At 44.2% G+C, this 17,536-nt stretch overlaps 5 protein-coding genes across 6 annotated transcripts; 3 read left to right on the forward strand and 2 right to left on the reverse strand.

Annotated features, from left to right (window-relative positions):
- Window positions 1–89: 89 nt before the first annotated feature.
- LOC108599662 lies at window positions 90–3,053 on the reverse strand. Its single transcript, XM_017986642.2, has 4 exons — window positions 2,862–3,053; window positions 1,569–2,801; window positions 1,066–1,395; window positions 90–1,008 (listed from the first exon to the last, which is right to left on the reverse strand). The coding sequence occupies exons 1-4, from the start codon at window positions 2,912–2,914 to the stop codon at window positions 396–398; spliced, it is 2,229 nt and encodes a 742-aa protein (XP_017842131.2). The 5' UTR covers window positions 2,915–3,053; the 3' UTR covers window positions 90–395.
- Window positions 3,054–3,571: 518 nt separating this feature from the next.
- On the forward strand, window positions 3,572–5,966 carry LOC108598581 (ras-interacting protein RIP3). The gene is made up of 2 exons (XM_017985273.2): window positions 3,572–4,733; window positions 4,793–5,966. Exons 1-2 carry the CDS (start codon window positions 3,661–3,663, stop codon window positions 5,760–5,762), a joined length of 2,043 nt encoding a protein of 680 aa, XP_017840762.2. The 5' UTR covers window positions 3,572–3,660; the 3' UTR covers window positions 5,763–5,966.
- Window positions 5,967–6,043: 77 nt separating this feature from the next.
- On the forward strand, window positions 6,044–12,473 carry LOC108600309. 2 transcript variants are annotated; one of them, XM_017987800.2, is made up of 6 exons: window positions 6,044–6,911; window positions 6,967–7,286; window positions 7,344–8,461; window positions 8,522–9,386; window positions 9,447–9,542; window positions 9,668–12,473. In XM_017987800.2, exons 1-6 carry the CDS (start codon window positions 6,297–6,299, stop codon window positions 12,441–12,443), a joined length of 5,790 nt encoding a protein of 1,929 aa, XP_017843289.2. In that variant the 5' UTR covers window positions 6,044–6,296; the 3' UTR covers window positions 12,444–12,473. The 2 variants fall into 2 exon arrangements, with proteins under 2 accessions (XP_017843289.2, XP_017843288.2); XM_017987799.2 differs by having other exon boundaries at window positions 6,049–6,911; window positions 7,344–9,386.
- LOC108600310 lies at window positions 12,469–15,926 on the reverse strand. Its single transcript, XM_017987801.2, has 2 exons — window positions 15,054–15,926; window positions 12,469–13,419 (listed from the first exon to the last, which is right to left on the reverse strand). The coding sequence occupies exons 1-2, from the start codon at window positions 15,841–15,843 to the stop codon at window positions 12,527–12,529; spliced, it is 1,683 nt and encodes a 560-aa protein (XP_017843290.1). The 5' UTR covers window positions 15,844–15,926; the 3' UTR covers window positions 12,469–12,526.
- Window positions 15,927–16,015: 89 nt separating this feature from the next.
- LOC108598927 (putative mediator of RNA polymerase II transcription subunit 26) lies at window positions 16,016–17,500 on the forward strand. The gene is made up of 2 exons (XM_017985692.2): window positions 16,016–16,417; window positions 16,477–17,500. The coding sequence occupies exons 1-2, from the start codon at window positions 16,101–16,103 to the stop codon at window positions 17,450–17,452; spliced, it is 1,293 nt and encodes a 430-aa protein (XP_017841181.2). The 5' UTR covers window positions 16,016–16,100; the 3' UTR covers window positions 17,453–17,500.
- The last annotated feature ends 36 nt before the right edge of the window (window positions 17,501–17,536 follow it).

Genomic DNA, 17,536 nt, shown 5'->3' on the forward strand with positions numbered 1-17,536 from the left:
AAAATGATAAGCAAATTTAAACTAATAAAAGTACCAACAAAAATTATATTCAACTACAGTTACAATAATATTTCCAGAGAGGTCTATTTGTTTTCGTATCCATTCCATTAAAATTAATTTTAAATTGCTGCAAAAAGAATCACTTAACCTCATCTTAAATCTTACAATTCTTTCTGTTTGCCTACTTTGACTTAAGAAATAATGTTGTACTAAAAATTTGATTTATTGCAAGCGCCTAAATTTTTGCCATTGAGTTAAAGCCACTATCGATAGCAACGCTTATAAATTATCGATAGTTTTCCAGCCCTGTTATAAATTTAAATGTTCATTCACGTCCTTAAATGCAAACTTTTTTTGTTTTTCGTTTCCACATAAAATTTGTCAGATTGCGTAAGTCACTGTGGCGTCCAATCGATGTCCACAGGCTGTTGTGCTGCATGCCCCATTCCATGACCCATTTGTTGTTGCTGCCACATGCAACGTGGCGATTGGTAGCAAATGGGCGTGCGCCGCATGTGCTGATTCATATGCATGTGCCTGGGCATCTGAGCATAGCCCACGTGCATGTTGCTGTTATATTGCTGATATTGCAGCCACTGATCATAGTACTCCTGCATCTCGGGCTGGAATGGCGTTATGGCGCCAGCTAAAATGCGTTCATCACTGTCCTTGCCATTGCCCTTTGCACCGCCCTTGGAAGGCTGAACTGCTGCAGTCTTGGGTTTGGGAGCAGGTGCTCCGGGAGTGCCAGCTTGGGACGTACCTTTAGATTTCAGTGGGCAACTGTTGCCGTTACAAGCGTTGCATGAGTTACTTGCGTTGCAGTTGTTGCAGCAAGTATTATTACAGCGACAACAGTTGTTGCGCCAGTAGTAGCAACCTGTGCAGGGATTGTAGCAATAGGAATAGCAGGGATAATAACAACAGTTGGGACTAGGGGTGCAACTATTTTCGCATTGATTTTCTTCGCCCACTGACTCTGGTGGCGGCGTCTGAGTGCTGTCATCGCTGTAAAAACCAAAGGTCAACAAATTACATCTACCATGGTGGGTGAAGTTTACTCACCTGCCCATTTGTGTGGCATTGCAGCCACAGCTGCGTGTAGATTTCATGCAGTTATTAACCCCACAGCCGCAGGAGCAGGGGCCAGCAGCTAACTCGGCTCCATGTCCAGCCTGGCCTTCGCGGGACTCATCTGCTTTACCCTTTTCACCAGCAGTAGTCGCATCCTTGTCCTTATCTTTGGCTTTCTTCACCTTACGTTTGGAGCTGGGGCTGCCCTTGAGCGCATCCTCGGACTTTTTGCCCTTACCCGACGACATGTTGTTGCCACCAATGGGTAGCAGTAAAAAGCAGGTGCCTTCCGGACGTGGAATATGCAGCGACTCGCAAATGCTGCAAAGGAAAAATATGAAAAGTTTGCATGCGCAGTCGCAACTGAATGAATTAAAGCGGCAAGCCTAACTTATTGTTTTTTTTTTTTTCATTTTTTGGTGCGTCTGTTTGTGTAAATATGTGTGTGTGTTAACTGGATTTGAATTGAGCTTTGGCACTGACGTAGAACTCACCGTTCAATAACTTTCGGATCGTTAGGAGTACAGTTAATAAGCTGAGCGTCCGTGCAGTTGCATTCAGCTTTGGCTTTGGCCTCCGCCTTGGCTTGTGCTTTTCTCTCTTTCTTCTCTTGTTGCCTAGCCTGCTCTTCCAGGCAGCTGCAGCCGGTCTTGGCTTTGGCCTCCGCCTTGGCTTGTGCTTTTTTCTTTTCCTTCTCTTGTTGCTTAGTTAGCTCCTCCAGACAGTTACAGCCGTTCTTGGCTTGTGCTTTTTTCATTTCCTGCTCTTGTTGCTTAGCTAGCTCCTCTAGACAGTTGCAGACATTCTTGGCCTTGGCTTGTGCCTTTTTCATCTCCTTCTCTTGTTGCTTAGCTAGCTCCTCCAGACAGTTACAGCCGTTATTGGACTTTGATTTATGCTTGGATTTTGACTTGCCCTTTGGATTGCCTTGCTCGTCCGCTGTATCTCCAGCTTGGAAAGTGTTTGCCGCCAGCTGATCTTGTTGCATGCCCATAGCACCACCAAAAGCGTTTGGCTGTGCTGCCAGTGGATTCTGACTAAATTGTTGCGGAGGCCAGCAGGGCATTAGACAAGGCATGTAGGATGTAACAGCTGCCATTGTTGCCATACAGGGCGTAACGGGCATGACTTCACGGCCGGTGCAGGGATCAAATTGTGGAGGCCGGTTGCTGGGCATGCCAGCCGCCGGCATGTTATGCACTGTCATTTGGTTACCTCCGTTGGCAGCGACTCCTCCTTGATAGCCGTTGGGAGCCCCACCGGCGCCAGCATAATTGTTGCCGCTGTTCCAGTTGTTGGACGCTCCATAACCAGCAGCTCCCATTGCGCCCGCATTAGCACCATTTCCTCCTCCTGCTTCTGCCCCAAAAGCAACACTAGCTGCTGAAGCTTCGCCTCCTGCGCCCGCTGCTTCACTCTCAGATGCATCACTAGATTCCGATGAGTCATCCGATTCATCCGAATCGACTACCTCGCATTCAGTAGCGCAGTCTTGGCCACGCTTCTCTTTGGGACCACCTTTACTTCTGCAATTGGCCTTACCCGTAAAATTACAAACCGCATTCTTAATGCCCTTTTTACGATTGAGCGCACAGCTGCAAGATCTCTTACGCAGTCGCTCGATTTCCGAGGCAGTGCGGCATAGGAAACTGGGCGGCACCATATCTGAGAATTTCGTATCACAACGATCACATGGTCCCAGCGAACGACAACGTCTAGGAGGATATCTAGTAAAGGCTGAGCATTAATCAAAGTGGCAAGCAGCATAACTGGTGGCAATTGTTTACTCGGTGGTGCAACGATAATCGCAGCCACAGGGATTTCTACAATAGTCGCACATTTTTAAAAGTACAAACGTAAAAAACACTCCAAAGTGAAGATTAGATTAAGACTATGGTATTTATATATGGCGCTTTAGACCTCCTAAGTCTTCATCATGGAGCATTCAACATGTAAAATTTTGTCAGTTACTTTAAAAACAGAATAAAATGTTTGATGTCTGAATCGAGGATTAAAATGTTGTAAATAAAAAGTGAAAAAAAAAACGCAGCAACAAAGTGAATAAATTGACTTTTGCCATGAGCGTAGCCACGTTTGAAAATAATTTAAGAATTATAAAAAATTATAAAAAATAATAATCTAGTAATAATAAAAACGAAATTTTTAACGGTACGACTGTTGTAATAACGTAATTCTTCATTCCTATTGATACAGCAATAAATAATGCCACATTCTCAGAGACGCCACGCAGACACTGTAAGAGGAGCAAACCAACTTCCTTCAATTGAGGCTGCTGCCTGCCTTAAATTGAGCAAATATTTAATAAATATTTGCATTTGAGCAAGAGGTTGCTAGCAAGTCCAAGAAAACAAGAACCATACTTTTTATTTCCTAAGAAAATAAACACAGAGCTTTATATTTTTTTCATGCAATGTTGTCCAGAGTAATAATTGGGCTGAAGACTTTGTTTTGACAGACAACATGTTTTGAACTTTCAAAATTGTTTAGTATAAATTTCTGGAATATGTTGACAAATCAAATTGCAGCAACGTTTTGTTGAATAGTTTTTGCAAGCCGAGACGCAAAATGCGTAAAGCTGGCAGTGGTTCGGGCAGTGGCAGTCCAATGTGGTGCAGGGCAGCAACAGATTACGCAATTAAAATGGGCAAAGTGCATCCAGTGCGTGCGCTCTATGTGCAAGCAGACAAAGCTAGCAAATATGCCACACGCAGCCAGGACAACGTCGCTGCCAGCAGCATAAGCAGCACACCCAGGCGTCGTCGACTTGCCGGTGAGTCAAAAAGTGGCAATCAATCGTCCAGGCTGAGCATGCCCACGTACCTGTGCACGCAGCGTCCCTACTATGGCTTGGAAACAACTAAATCTAAACGCAAAAATGCTAGCAAATCTTTCGCAGCTTCAAAAATTGTTTGCATGGCATCGGAGGAGGACAATGCGGTCATCAAGGAGAGCCAGATTGCAGCGAATTTGGATAAGCGTGTCGAGCAGAAAGTGCCGAATCCTTTGATTGCCAGCACAAATCCTGGCACGCTTATTTTATTGGAGCCCAATACAAGCATTCCAAAGGGCTCCAAAAACCAATCAATGAAGGCGCAAGCTACTAAGAACAGATCAAATTCAAGCAAGTTGGCTGGAGCTGCAGCTGAGTCAAGACGCCGTAAAGAGAACGCCAAGAAGTCTCCAGAGAAGTCCCCAGAGAAGTCCCCTGCGAACAGCAGAAGAGGCAGCTTGAGTCCAAACAGAGGTCAAGTAAATGCTGCAGCAGCTAAGAAGACGGAAGAGGAATCAACGATTCAAGCCAAGACAGAAGACAGCGATAAGGACAACGTGAATAAACTTGGTGAGGAAGAAGTTAAAACAAAAGGCACCGATGAAAATGTGCAATTGGCAAACACAGAGGAAGGAGAAGCTGACAAATCAATGAAGGCTGAGCAGAAGGATGAGCCAGAAGCTGAAGAACTACTTGACTCAGAAGCAACGTCCGAAGGTGAAATTCCAGACAAGGCTGAGGAACTGAGTCATCAATGCCAGCCCAGCATAGCTATATATCCCTGTTATCAGGACAAGTATCCAACCACTGCCTGTGACCCCTACAAGCTGTATCGCACTTGTGAGCTTACCGAGACGCAATACTTAAGGTAAGCTAATTATAAAGTACGAAATTTCAGCTCAAGCTAATGGTTGATTTAATACTTAGCTTTGATCTTGGTAATGAACAGAACGAGGATGATGATGATGATGATGAAGAGATAACGTGTCAAAGTAATACGATTATTATGCAAACACCTTGCGTCACCTGGTCACCCTCCTGTATCTGCCAGCACGCAGATAATGGCTGCATGGATGTCTCTCAACAGACGAGCAGGGATTGCGGCGTTTTCAACTACAGTCCTACGCCCAGCTGGCCGCGACCCACCTGCCAACAGCTGCCACAGCCAGCGCAGACTATGCAACACAATCCTTGCTACAATATGGAACTGCAGCAACAACAGCAGCAGCAACAACAACAACAACAGCAGCAGCAACAGCACCAGCAACAGCAGTGGCAACAACAGCAGCCTTGCATGCAAGGAAGATCAGCGCCTATGCCATCTCAAAGCAATGGCTTAACGGAACTTTTAGCGCAGCAGCTGCAGCAACAAATGCAACTGGCACAGCAACAGATAGCGCAAGTGCAACAAAAACTGAATGACGTTTGTGGTTGCGCCAAAACTGAAGCCGCAAAGCCAGCAACTGTCGATTACTCAATGTTAAATAATGACGATACCAGGCCAAAATTCAACAATGTGTCCAGGAACTATGTTGATGCAATGCCCACTGCACACCAAGTACCTATGCAGCAATATCAAGCTTCAAAGATTTATGCGAACGGCATGGCATCGCAATCAGCAGCAGCAATGAACATGGGTTATTATCAGCAACCGTTGGCGGACTGTGAGTGTGGAGCAACAGCACCAACATCGATGTCCATGCCATGTCAGCAGCAGCAACAACCACAGCAACAGCAACAACAACAACAACAACAACAACAACAACAACAGCAGCAGCAGCAACAAGGAAACATGTGTGCCAATTGCGGCAGCAACCATTATTATCCGCCATATTATCATCAGCGCTTTGCTCAGATGCGCTTCATGATGCCACGTTGCTGGCTGAATCAGAGATAAACAGACAAAGAGTGAGAGAGTATGTAAAGTAACGTGCCATGTACAGAGTATATGTGCATGCATAGAATTTCTACTGACTATGTATAGAGTACGCTACATTACAAACTCGAAGTGCTGTGGGCGACTGTTGCACGGACAATTCATTTGTAAGCTAATTTCCTTAAAGCTAAAACAATAAAAATTTCAAATAGTTCTTAAGCAGAATTGCAGAACATTTTTAATATTTACATACATATTTAGCTTTCTTTTCAAAGCAAAAAAAAAGTGCCTTGAACAAACAGTCCAAATATCACATCAAATTTATCAAAATTCTCTGTTTACAAATTTCAATTCCTTTTTGCTGCTTTCTGTTTGTTTTAGGCGATCGATCACCACAGCATCATCACAGCATCTATTCGACAATACCAACTACCATTGGCAACTTTTTTTTTGCATTAAAAACAGTAACCAATAACAACGTGTGGCAAGCAATGCTTGGCCGCTGCCTACGTAGCTAATAGTTTTGATTTTAATCCAAAAGAAAAGCAAGTGTACATGTGTAATTTGAATACCATGTGGTGTAATAATTTTAATCACACTTGGGGCTGTTGCCGTCCACGCGCATGTTTACCATGTGCCCCCAATTTCAGGCCATGCCAGCAACATCAACAGCAACAGCAAAATGAGAATAATCTATCAAGTGTGGGTAGCTTGGATGCAACAAAGCAAAGGCTTTCAAGCAAACTAAATCAGCTTAAGCGTAGCTCTAGAATGCGGATATCAAAGAATCCATCGCGCTCAAGCTCTCGATCCAATCGCTCCAATACCCTTGATCCCTTGTTGAAAAAATCAAAAGTTTTGAAGACTACGGAATACACTCCAATACACTATTCACAAAAAAAAACTGCATCAAACAATTCTATCGGATCAGTTGATCAGTCAGTGCTAAGGCAAAGCGAAAACAAATCGCAAACTTCATCAAAAGCCTCATCTAAGCGAAGCCTGAATACTTCTAATCCAGAATCCAAGAATTTAGCAAATTCCAAGCCGGCAAGCAGACAAGCAAGCAGAATACAAGAAACAAGAACTCCAAATCAAACATCGCAATTTGCGCTTTTGAATTCTGTTGGTTCCAAATCTACTTCACATAGCTTTAACCATGATAAAAAGGTGAGTAGCCGCTCTATTGTGAGGTGTGCTTGTTGTACTAACTAAGAATTTGTAGAATGACAAAACTGTATGCAACTGCGAGAAATGGAAGACAGACTTTTTGAAAAACTTTATTACGAATATCAAAAATGAAACTTCTACAACGACACTTTACCGTGCCCAGCCAGCTGCGAAGAAATCCAAGGAACCCAAAACTATGAAATCCGAGGAGATCAAAAAAAAATTACCTGCTATTCGAAAAAATATTATTAAAAGCAACAGCGTTAAGCAGGAGCAAGCAGTAGTCAAAGCAAAGCCAAAGAACAAAGTAAAGAAATCACAAGTGCGCAAAGCTCCTGCGCCTGCGCCTGCAGCCTCGCCAAACAGGGATCTATGGTAAGTTCAAATGATATGTATGTTCTTAAATATTTTCAACAACATGTTGCAACACAGGTTTCAATGCAATGTGCCCCTACGCGTCAGCATACCCACCGCTATATGTATGGGAAATTCTTTTGATCTAACGCCCAATGCCGCAAGTCCTAAGCCTGGCTTAAAAGCTTTACCCGCCCCTGCCAGCAGCAACAATCAAAAGACACGGCAGCAACAACATGCAGCACCTGCAACTGATCGTCAGCTTTGCATCTCTCTCATGCCACTGGGCTATGGACCAGGTATGAGCTTGCCAGCGTCTGCTCCTCCACCGCCACCAGAGCAGCCAACAAAATGTTTGCAACGCAAATTGCCCGAACGTAAATGCTGCTGTTGCCACTGCGTTTGTTGTCCGCCTTTACCCAAACCACTGTTGAAAAAATTCAAGCCGAGGCGTAAGCCCGCTACGAGCAGCTCATGCTTTTCAAAATATCCTTGGGGCTGCCTTAAGTATTGCAATTGTTCCTGTGCGACCAAGTTGTCTGAAAGTGATTCAGAGATATCCATATGTAAATCGCTGATACGGAAGGAGTTTGAAAAACTAATGGCTGAACGGACTGAAAAGGCAACATCAACTGTTATTGGAAGCAAAGTTAGTGTAAGCCCAGAAAGCGTTTCATATCCAAACAGCTTGCGTAGTTGCAAGCCAGACAAAGCGGCAAGAAAAGACGAAAAACCAGTACACAGATCAAGTTATAGCCAATATGCAATATTCAAAGAGGGTAGCCCTGATGAAGTGTCAACCAGGGGTAGCTGTTCGCAATGTCAGACACCCTCGCTCATTAAAATTCCATTGAATCTAAACATGGTAATGCCAAGTAGGAGCTCAACAAAAAGGGAAGAAGCAGCACGGCCAATACAAATTAGCGATTACGACTCAATCGATTCAAAGTCTGCACAGCAGGAAGCAGCTATTAAGAGCACCACTTATCCAGCCAAATCATTCAATAAGAACTGTTCGTATGAAAAAAGCTCTAGGATACCGTTACCAGAAACTTGTTATCAAGTTACTATTGATTCCAACTTAACTGTTGAGAAAATATCTGCAAGTAATTCTTGTAGTAAAAGCAGCTCAGACAATGCCAAATCTATTTCGAAATTCAAGCAAGAGACCAGTGCAATCCCAAGTAATGCTGCCAGTAAGTCTACTTCATGCTGCAATACTATGACAGAGTCACAAAGCAAGTCTATACCCATAGCATGTCTATCGCGTGCTCCTAGTGGGACCATCTCAGGAAAAGGCTCCCGTTTAATTGAGGCTTCTAGCAAGAACTACTCACTTGCATCAGAGTTAACGCAGAAGGAGGCTCCTTGCAAGGACTGCTTACTTGCATGTGAGTTTACGCCTAAGGAGAAGGCCATAGCGCGCATATCTCGTGCCCCTAGCAAGAGCAGCTCATTCCATTCAAAGTCCCTTGAGGAATATGTACCACCTCACGCTTATAAAAGCAATCACAGAGCAATAACACCTCAAGTATCGCGAAACGCACTAGTAAGAAGCAAAGAAGATAAACGACAAAAACAGCAAGAAACGCCGTCAGTCTCAATAATCGTAGAAGGAACTAGCTCAGGACATTTAGATGGAAACCAAGCTTCGAAGCAAAAACAGTATGTTGAGAGAAATGCGAACAACAGCGAACACAACATGCAACCCGCTCCTGCTATTTGCCCTTGGCCTCAATTGCGCAAAGATTTTGAAGGTAGCCAAGAATTTCCAAGAACGCAGTGTGTACATAGGGTAACAAAGCAAAGGGATGCTCAAATTAATAGAGGCGTGTCCAAAAAATTTTTGCACCCAAATAATCGCAGCCCTAAGCCAAGTTTAGTACGCAACAAGGGAAATGTGCGACCACAGGCACTAAGACTGTGCCTGATCAAGCAAGATACGCCCGAAAGTCCTGCTGTGCTGGAGGAGTTCAATGTGACTGCCTTTACCAGAAATTGCGGAAAGCAAATGTTCCAGAAAGGCGGTGCAGATGTAGCTAGCTTTAGCTCTATTAACGATGAGAATGTCGATGAAGTCTTAAAAGACTTGGAAGACTGCTGCAACAAGCGCGTAGATCGGTAAGTTAGAATCACATTTTTTCAATTATTTTCAATATGCGCAAGTAAATTGAATTCCAGCTATGATAATGGGCCACAAAGGCCAGTTGTATTGGTACCGTATCGTCCAAATAAGAAAGGCAATGGCAAAGTGGGCATTTGTGAGCCAGATGAATGGTGAGTATTAAGTTGGATGAAAGTCTATAAAAAATTCTAGACAGAGCAATTCAGACACTCAGGATAGAAAGAAGAATGGAGATGCTTAGTTTATCTTTCTATGTTCCTATTTTAAACATTTACAGGTGCGAACTAACCAGGGAGCAACCGACAACACATGGCATTACTTATTCCTCCGCACGATCGCACGATGATAGATCACGTAGAGGAAGTCAAGAAAAAAGTGCCAAAGCCCCATATCAAGTGCATGAAAGGCACAGCACCTCGTCCATTGTCTCGCAACGTTCGATAAAAACGCCAAACGGTCGCTCTTCAAAATATCAAAACGCTCGTTCCTCGTCTATAGACTCTATGTATAAAAGTGCTGTAAGCTATCGTACCGTTGACGTATTTCCTGACAACAGAGTTCCCCTGCACGGCAGACCCGCTGATTGCAGATCATCGTATTTAAACCTTCAAAAGAACACACAAAATAGTAAAAATGATGCCATAGTGCTCTTAAAGCCGCGTCGCATACTCAGCGATACCAGCACCAACTTCAGCGTTGTATCCAAAGGTCGACGGGACCAAGGGTCAATCCCCAAGACAACTTTCACTCATAGTACAGCTAAGGAATTCAAATATCCCCGAGGCAGCGTGTCCAAATCACCGAACCTGGAGACACAACCAACGGCGGACAACAACTCACCATCACAAAGCTGGCACAGTTACACGTATGGTCATAGTATTGTCCATACAATCTCACAAGTTCCGGAAGCGGATGAGTGCTGCTGCAAACATTCAGCGGCAACAGCATCACAGCAGCAACTATCTTACGGACTGAATCAAACTAAAGCTGAACGCCTCAAGCTTCAAATTCAAGCTCAGCAAGAAGAACAGCATCGGCACATCCTAGCAGCAAGAGCTTATAAGCATAAGAACCAGTTGCCAGCAGTAACAGACTATAATCAATCAACAATATCACAATTGTCGCCAGCTACACGTAACGAGCAGCCAATGGCTAACTGCAAACGACGACAAAAATTTCAAATAAATGAGAAACAACAACAGCAACAGCCAATTATATCGGTATTTGAGCAGGAAGACGCTTGGAAATGTGAACAACAATGGCAATCAAACGAGGAGCACCAACAGCAACAAAAGATGATGGATGCTTACATATGCGGAGAACAGTGGCCAACAAAATGGGAGCAACAACAACAACAGCCGATAATGGCAATGCATGGGCAGGAGGATGCTTGCAAGTGTGGACAGCATCTGAAAACAAAATTGGAGCAACCACCACCGCAGCAGATAATGGACGCATGCGGACAAGAATGGCCAACAAGATCGGAACAGCAGCAGCACGAACGGATAATGTCGCACGCTTGCAAATGTGAGCAAAAATCAACAACAAGACCGGAAATGTATCAGCCGATGAAAACGCTCGTTTGCAAATGTCCGCACACATCACCAGCAGGATGGGAACAACAGCAACGCATAGTACCAATGGCGAGGCAGGGAGAAAATCGAAGTAAATCAAAAACCAGAGAGGGACAAAAACAGCAACAACAGCCACATATATTGCCAATGTCTAGGCAGGAAAAAATTTGCAACTGTCGAGGTAACTCAAAAACGAGAGAGGGGCAAAGACAACAACAACAGCCAATGTCGAGGCAGGAGGAAGGACAAAGGCATCAACAACAAGTTCAGTTGCAACATATACAGCAGTTGCAAAAACTACAACAGAAGATTAAACGTCAAAAACAAGAAGAAAACCTACATACACAACAAGAGAAACAGCGGCAGCAAGAGCAACAATTACAACAACAATTTCAGCAGCAAGAACAACAACAACAGCAACTGGTGCATCAAGAGCAACAATTGCAACAACAGTTGCTTCTAGAGCAACAATTTCAAGAACAGAATATACAACTAGAACAGAAAGATCAACAAAAAATACCACAACAACAACAGAGGGAGCATCAAGAGCAACAAGTATCGAAACAAAAACATATTCAATACGACGAGGTACCTTTAACAAGCTCCATGCCCAATATTAACGGTCATGAGCAACAACAACAACAACAGCAACAGAAGAAAGTTCTCTTTCCATACATACTTCAAAGTGCACCCTGTAAGCGACCTTGCTGTCCAAAAGGATCAGCGAAATATGAAAGTAACCTAGAGTCCAGTATTCCTGCAGATTTCTATAAGCAAACTCTAATCAAATATGGCATTGAGCCGTTGCCCAGCGAGCGTGTGCTCACGTTCCTGCAGCAGCAACAAAAATTAAAACAAGCTAAAGCTGTTAAGCCCTGCAGTTGTGAGCCCCATCAGCCACAGCAAGTACCTCAGCAACAGTCAGAGCAGCAGCAGCAGCAATCCTTGTCACCCATGGCGGCAACTGCTACTGCCAATAGCAGTATCTATTATCCATCAATTCCCACTGCAATTGGCAACGAGTCACCTCGATACCAAGGCTTGCCTAATCCGCAATGGCAGCAACAAGAACAAGTACAACAACCACAGCAGCAAAAATTAAAACAACCTAAGTTCTACAGTCCTGAACCCCAGCAGTCAGAGCAACAGCAGCAACAATCATTGCCAACTATGGCGGCAACCACTGCTTACATTCCTGTCCATAACGGTAACTATTATCCAGCAACAATGCCCGCTACAGTTGGCAATCCAGGTCTATCTTGTAGTTGCGAGTCACCTCAGTGCCAAGGCTTGTCTAATTCGTCATGGCAACAACAACATCAACAACAGCAACAACATCAACAACATCAACAACAAGGCATGCCTGCAATGGCGCCAACTACAGCTTTAAATTCTGATCATACCAGCTCCTGCTGGCCAGAGCAGCAAACACAATCGATATCGGAGTATTTTCAATGCTATGAATATCACGAATTCTGAATATAAATAAATACAATTAATTTTAATCTATTTTTTTCGGATCAGACTTCTGTTTATTGATTTGTAAGTTTTTAACTATAATTTTACAATTTCAGTTCTGTTCGTTTCTTGTGACTTGGCCAGGCCATCATGGACGTGTAACGGCAAATGCGTTTTGTTAGTAGCTTAGCCGTTGTGCCAATGCGTGTTGCTGCGGTGGGTTTCAGTATCAAACAGGTGCGTCCAAAGCGTGCCAAATAGAGTTTGCTGCTGGCCGATACTCCCACCGAGGCACCAGCCTTGGGTCGAGCTTCTTGTAAGGTTAGTTTCTTGGTAATTTTTTCCTTGACGGCTAACTGTGAGCCACTGCTCTCTAGCTGAAACTGTGGCTCTGGTTGTTGTTGCTGTGGCTTAGGTTTGGATATTTGCATGCTGCTGTGGTGCTTTCTAGTGCGATCATGCCGTACAGGTGGTTCAGTGGGCTGCAACTTGTTTAACTGATAGCTGTCAAAAGCTCGTTGCTGTGGTGATTGCTTAAAATTGTAGCTGTTACCGCAAAGTTTGCATTGTTGTTGTTGTTGCTGGTGTAGCATTGGCATTTGACAGCAAGCACATTGCGGCAAATCGTAGCTACTCATATTGTAGGGGCCATAGGTAGGATAATAGCAGCAAGGATTAATCGCTGCAGATGGCCAGCCAGCATATGGAAAGTTCTGTTGTTGCTCCGGCGTCAGCAACATTGGCGAATTGCATTGACAACAGCCGATTGAGGTTTGTGCCATAACTGGACGCAACATACAGCAGCTGCTACAACAGTTGCCATAAGCTGGTAAGCCGAGTTGTTGCGGCTGCTGCTGCTGCTGCTGTTGTAGCAGCAACTGCTGTTGCTGTCGTGGTATTAGCTGCGGCTTTAAACAGCAACTGCAATTAGTGGCCGTTGCTGACATAACGGTGGTGCCAGGCGTGAGTGTTTGCCAGGGGGAGGTATTCTGTAGCACTGAAACGTTAAAGTTAGGTTGTTAGTCACAATCACATATAGGAAACTAGAGGGTTCTTTGCCTGATACTACAAGTTCTTTTTCTCAAAAGTTGCACAGCAATAATAACTGTGAAAGAGAGACACATGCAATTTATATTGCCTGGCGGCTCCCTGGCGGCAATCATATAAACAAAACGAAGAGAGCTGCACAAAAAAAAAACAGCAAGCGTTGATTTTTTTATTGTACAAACACAGACATATACATACCGAATACAATGGCCAAAAGGGACAAATTAGCAGTTTGGTGGGCCCACAAGATCTTTGTGGGTCCAAGCTAGCTACTGTTGGCCGAGCGGAAGGCAATCTTTTTGGTCGAGGTTGGGCGGTAGGCGAGGTTGAGCGGAGTTACGATTTTCTCCTCCAACTGCTTTAGGTAGCGCGGTTGTTTTAGAGAAATCACGACACAAAGTTAAAGTGTTAATAGTTTTATTCAACTGCTTATTATTAAGATCACTCGAAATTTCTTAGATTTAAGTTGTACTAATTAATTCTAAACGCGTCTGTTCTGCACGATGCCCGGAAGGAAAGAGCGAGAGCCAAGGACGGGAAGCGCCCAGGGCTAGATGCTTAAAGCGCCCAGGGACGATGGTAGCCACCACAGGTCGCTTGCAGCAGCTAAGCAAGCAACGGGATGAGCTGCATCAGGCAAATGGGGAGAAACGCAAAACCTTACCAAAATATCCCAACAATGTCAAAATGCTGGAAGAAGTTGCTCAGTTTCTATCTAAATGTGCGGCTGCCAAATAAAATTGCGTACGTCGACTACTACTCACCGAGGAGCAATTTCTGCGCAAGGTTTTGTCGCATTCACAACAAGATCATGTACCTGGCCTACACTCAGGCAGGTGAAAGTGCGTGCTCTGAACGAGCAGCATACACTTGAGAATATTTGGCTATTCTGGATCCAGAGCGCAACAACTTAGGACGCTTGGTAATGTGGATGTAAGCAATGCGCCGCTTATGCAGATTCACTATAAATAAGCATTGAAACGGCTACGGAGTCTGAATCTGAAGGTAGTTTGATTGTCCAATGCAATCTTTTGAAACTATATAAAATTCCCACTTTTTTGTTTACAGATGAAGGTTCGTTGCGCCAGGACTCGGAGGCTGCGTTTCCGCTCTTCAGATCTGCAATTTCTGGTCTGAAGTAAAATTACCCACATCGATGCAATAAAAAATCTTTAGTTTTGTAGAAAAAAAAAAGGGAACAAAACGAAAACCCAACTAAAGTAAATGCGGTTTTGTACTCTGACATTCCACCACCTCTTCCGAAACGTAATTCCATTGAAACAATATAAATAAACTAACACTTAATAAAATCATTAGTTTTACTTTAAGAATGCCGTTAGACTAACACTTTTTGCTTAAAATGCATCGTTTTCGTAAACACAATTTCAAACTTATACAATGATAAATAGTAATTCGCATTTGTTTGCTTTATATGCTTTGTTTGGTTTTTCGTTTTTACGCAAGCCAATAAGTTCAGTAATGTATAAGGTATATAAAATAAATCACAATTTCTATATGCATATTAATGTATGTATATATATATGTATGTATGTTATGATTGTATAAGTTTGAAATTGTGCTTACCTGATACAAATTGTTCCTGCTGTTGTTGTTGCTGTGCCTGCTGTCGATACTGTGGCACGCTAATTGTAGCGGGTGTGGGCGACATCACGCTTATGCTAACATGTGGCGCAACATCGCTTTTAGTTTGGACGCTAGCTGAAGTTATTGGTGACTGCTGCATTTGTCGATAGCAACACATTGCCGGCAGACTGAGGCTACGCTTGCTGATGGCGCGCAGGCGATTGAGGCGAGGCTGTTTAATAGTTTGGCTGCTACTATTATGTCCTTTGGGTAGAAGTAGCTCGTCCGTTTGTGAGCCCGTGTGTGCGCCAAAGTCGTTGGGGGTGGTCTGCTGTTGCGCATGACAATGGCAGGCGGCTTCTTCAATGCGCTTGCGCACTAGCGCATCCTCCAGTACCACAAACGAGGGCTTATCCTTATTGTAGATTTTCACAAAGCGAGGCAGTCCACCCGTGTGGGTCAGAGCCTCAAGCGACTGCGCATCGATACTGATTATATCACTCTTATCCGCCGCTGTGTCCGGCTCGTCATCCGAGCTGCCCGCTTCCTCGATAATAGCAATGCGTATGCGTTGCTTGCCTACTTGCTTTTGCTTATGGGCGTTGTCATTGAGCTGCAAGCTGCGGTGAACGTTGTCCAGCTTTTGCTCTTGTTGTGGATTTACTTGTATCTTGCCCTCTGCGTCGACGGTAATGGTAAAGCTCTGCTTGCCCTGCGACTGCTTCTGCTGCTGCGGCAGTGGCGGCGGCTCGCTCAGCTGTGGCACTGCTGGCAACATGTTTGCGTCCATGTGGAACGTCCAAGCTTTGCAGTGATCCGAAAAAAAATTTATTTTTGTGTGCTATTTAAGATGTTGTTTCAACATCTCAATCTGAAACTATAAAGAGAAAAATTTAAAACAAACAATATAATTGAATGTTTTAAAATTACAGACAGCGCCATAAAGTAGGCTTTGACTTTTTTATCCACTTCAAAAACTAAATTTTAAATAAAATGTGTTAGTAAGCACTTAAAAAAATTAAGCAGTCTAGTTTTGCAAGGGTCAACATGTTCTGCACAGAGAGCTGTGAGCACTTGGACTATAGACAAATGCAGCGAACAACATCGCAAATGCAACAGCAGCAGCAACAACAACATCAACATCAACAACCGCCATCGCCTCAGCAACAATGTACGCAATGTAATCAACAGCAGTTGCAGCAACAGTTGCCCCAATGCCATCAACAGCAACAGCAGCTGCAGGTGCCGCTGAACTTTAACTTTGTGCCACAACAACAACAACAACAACAACAACATACAACAACAATTGATTCGGTGCCGCATGTAGGTTTATGCTTTGTCAGCGAGGGACCTGAAGGACTGAGGTAAGCAGCGCCTTTGCTTACACACTACTTACTACGACTAATATGTTTATTTCTTGCAGCGTTGATTGCAATGTGCCATTGCCGCAGTCCTTCAATCCGGATGTGTACCAAAAGCATTTTGTGTCCGCCTGCCACGCTGATCCCAACAGCATGTTCATGCCACAGCGCAATAGCTTTTGCCAGTCAACAATGCCTCTGCCCTCAGCACAGCCAATTTCTCAAAGTGTCCATACTGCTTGCCCCCATATGTTGTCCAGATTGTCCAGACTGGAGCCAGTGCATCATCAGTTGCAAGCGCCAGCGCCAACAGTTATGCCAGAGCTTAATTATATGCAACACGCGCCCCAAGCAGCTACTGATAATTACTGTGCTGCATATATGGCTGGCCACATGTCCTTGCCTAATGCAGACTACCAAGAGGCTGCCACGACTAGTTGTACGCGACCGGCCTTTGGCTTTGTCCAACAGTCGCCACAATCGCAGCAACAGCAACAGCCACAAGAGGAATGTCCGCCACGCCTGAATGTGCCTTGCTATGTTTCCGAACTGAGAACAGAGAAGGCCAATACAGAGCAAGTGCAGCCGCAGGTACAGTTGGTGCTACAGCTGCTGCCACCGATGCCAACGCAAAGCCCTAATAACTTTTGGTCAACAATCTTGAGCACAGCCAACTGTCAGCGTGTCTGTTTGCCAACAGCTGAAGTTAACAACACTGCAACGAAAATTGCTTCGACTGCAGCTCAGACTCTATCGCCATCACCCAGCTTCACGCATACCAGGCCCAACTGTGGGCCTATGCCAACAGGCTCCGGCTATCAGAGTCAGTCGTCCAAAGTGGCTGCATATATGCCACGGAAGAAGAAGATGCATTTTCCGCAGAAAAATAACTCGGCTCAAATAGAAAGCCTGCTCTACAACAACAATGGCAAGGGCAACGGCAATGCTAATGCGAATCCCTATATGAAGTACGGCTGTGCCAATTGCTGTCGCTGTCCACGCTGCTCACATTGCCTTTGGCATCAACAACAACCTTAAGCTATACAGATTTTGCCTATAGTAAGAAAGAAATATAAACAAAGAGTGCAACAAAAAAAGATTTATCAACTTTATTCAAATGCG

Source organism: Drosophila busckii, chromosome 3L (assembly GCF_011750605.1).
Source record: "Drosophila busckii strain San Diego stock center, stock number 13000-0081.31 chromosome 3L, ASM1175060v1, whole genome shotgun sequence".
Lineage (NCBI taxonomy): Eukaryota > Metazoa > Arthropoda > Insecta > Diptera > Drosophilidae > Drosophila > Drosophila busckii.

What these genes read in the sequence shown, in the direction of transcription:
- LOC108600309 (XM_017987799.2), top strand. Translation starts at nt 6,297, where the DNA reads ATGTGTAATTTGAATACCATGTGGTGTAATAATTTTAATCACACTTGG. An exon ending in TCGCCAAACAGGGATCTATG is followed by an intron (nt 7,287 to 7,343) that starts GTAAGTTCAAAT and finishes GTTGCAACACAG; the next exon opens with GTTTCAATGCAATGTGCCCC. An exon ending in ATTTGTGAGCCAGATGAATG is followed by an intron (nt 9,543 to 9,667) that starts GTGAGTATTAAG and finishes AAACATTTACAG; the next exon opens with GTGCGAACTAACCAGGGAGC.
- LOC108600310 (XM_017987801.2), bottom strand. Translation starts at nt 15,843, where the DNA reads ATGGACGCAAACATGTTGCCAGCAGTGCCACAGCTGAGCGAGCCGCCG. An exon ending in GCAGGAACAATTTGTATCAG is followed by an intron (nt 13,420 to 15,053) that starts GTAAGCACAATT and finishes TTAACGTTTCAG; the next exon opens with TGCTACAGAATACCTCCCCC.
- LOC108598927 (XM_017985692.2), top strand. Translation starts at nt 16,101, where the DNA reads ATGTTCTGCACAGAGAGCTGTGAGCACTTGGACTATAGACAAATGCAG. An exon ending in GAGGGACCTGAAGGACTGAG is followed by an intron (nt 16,418 to 16,476) that starts GTAAGCAGCGCC and finishes TATTTCTTGCAG; the next exon opens with CGTTGATTGCAATGTGCCAT.
- LOC108598581 (XM_017985273.2), top strand. Translation starts at nt 3,661, where the DNA reads ATGCGTAAAGCTGGCAGTGGTTCGGGCAGTGGCAGTCCAATGTGGTGC. An exon ending in ACCGAGACGCAATACTTAAG is followed by an intron (nt 4,734 to 4,792) that starts GTAAGCTAATTA and finishes TTTAATACTTAG; the next exon opens with CTTTGATCTTGGTAATGAAC.
- LOC108599662 (XM_017986642.2), bottom strand. Translation starts at nt 2,914, where the DNA reads ATGTGCGACTATTGTAGAAATCCCTGTGGCTGCGATTATCGTTGCACC. An exon ending in GATTATCGTTGCACCACCGA is followed by an intron (nt 2,802 to 2,861) that starts GTAAACAATTGC and finishes AGCCTTTACTAG; the next exon opens with ATATCCTCCTAGACGTTGTC. An exon ending in GATCCGAAAGTTATTGAACG is followed by an intron (nt 1,396 to 1,568) that starts GTGAGTTCTACG and finishes TTTCCTTTGCAG; the next exon opens with CATTTGCGAGTCGCTGCATA.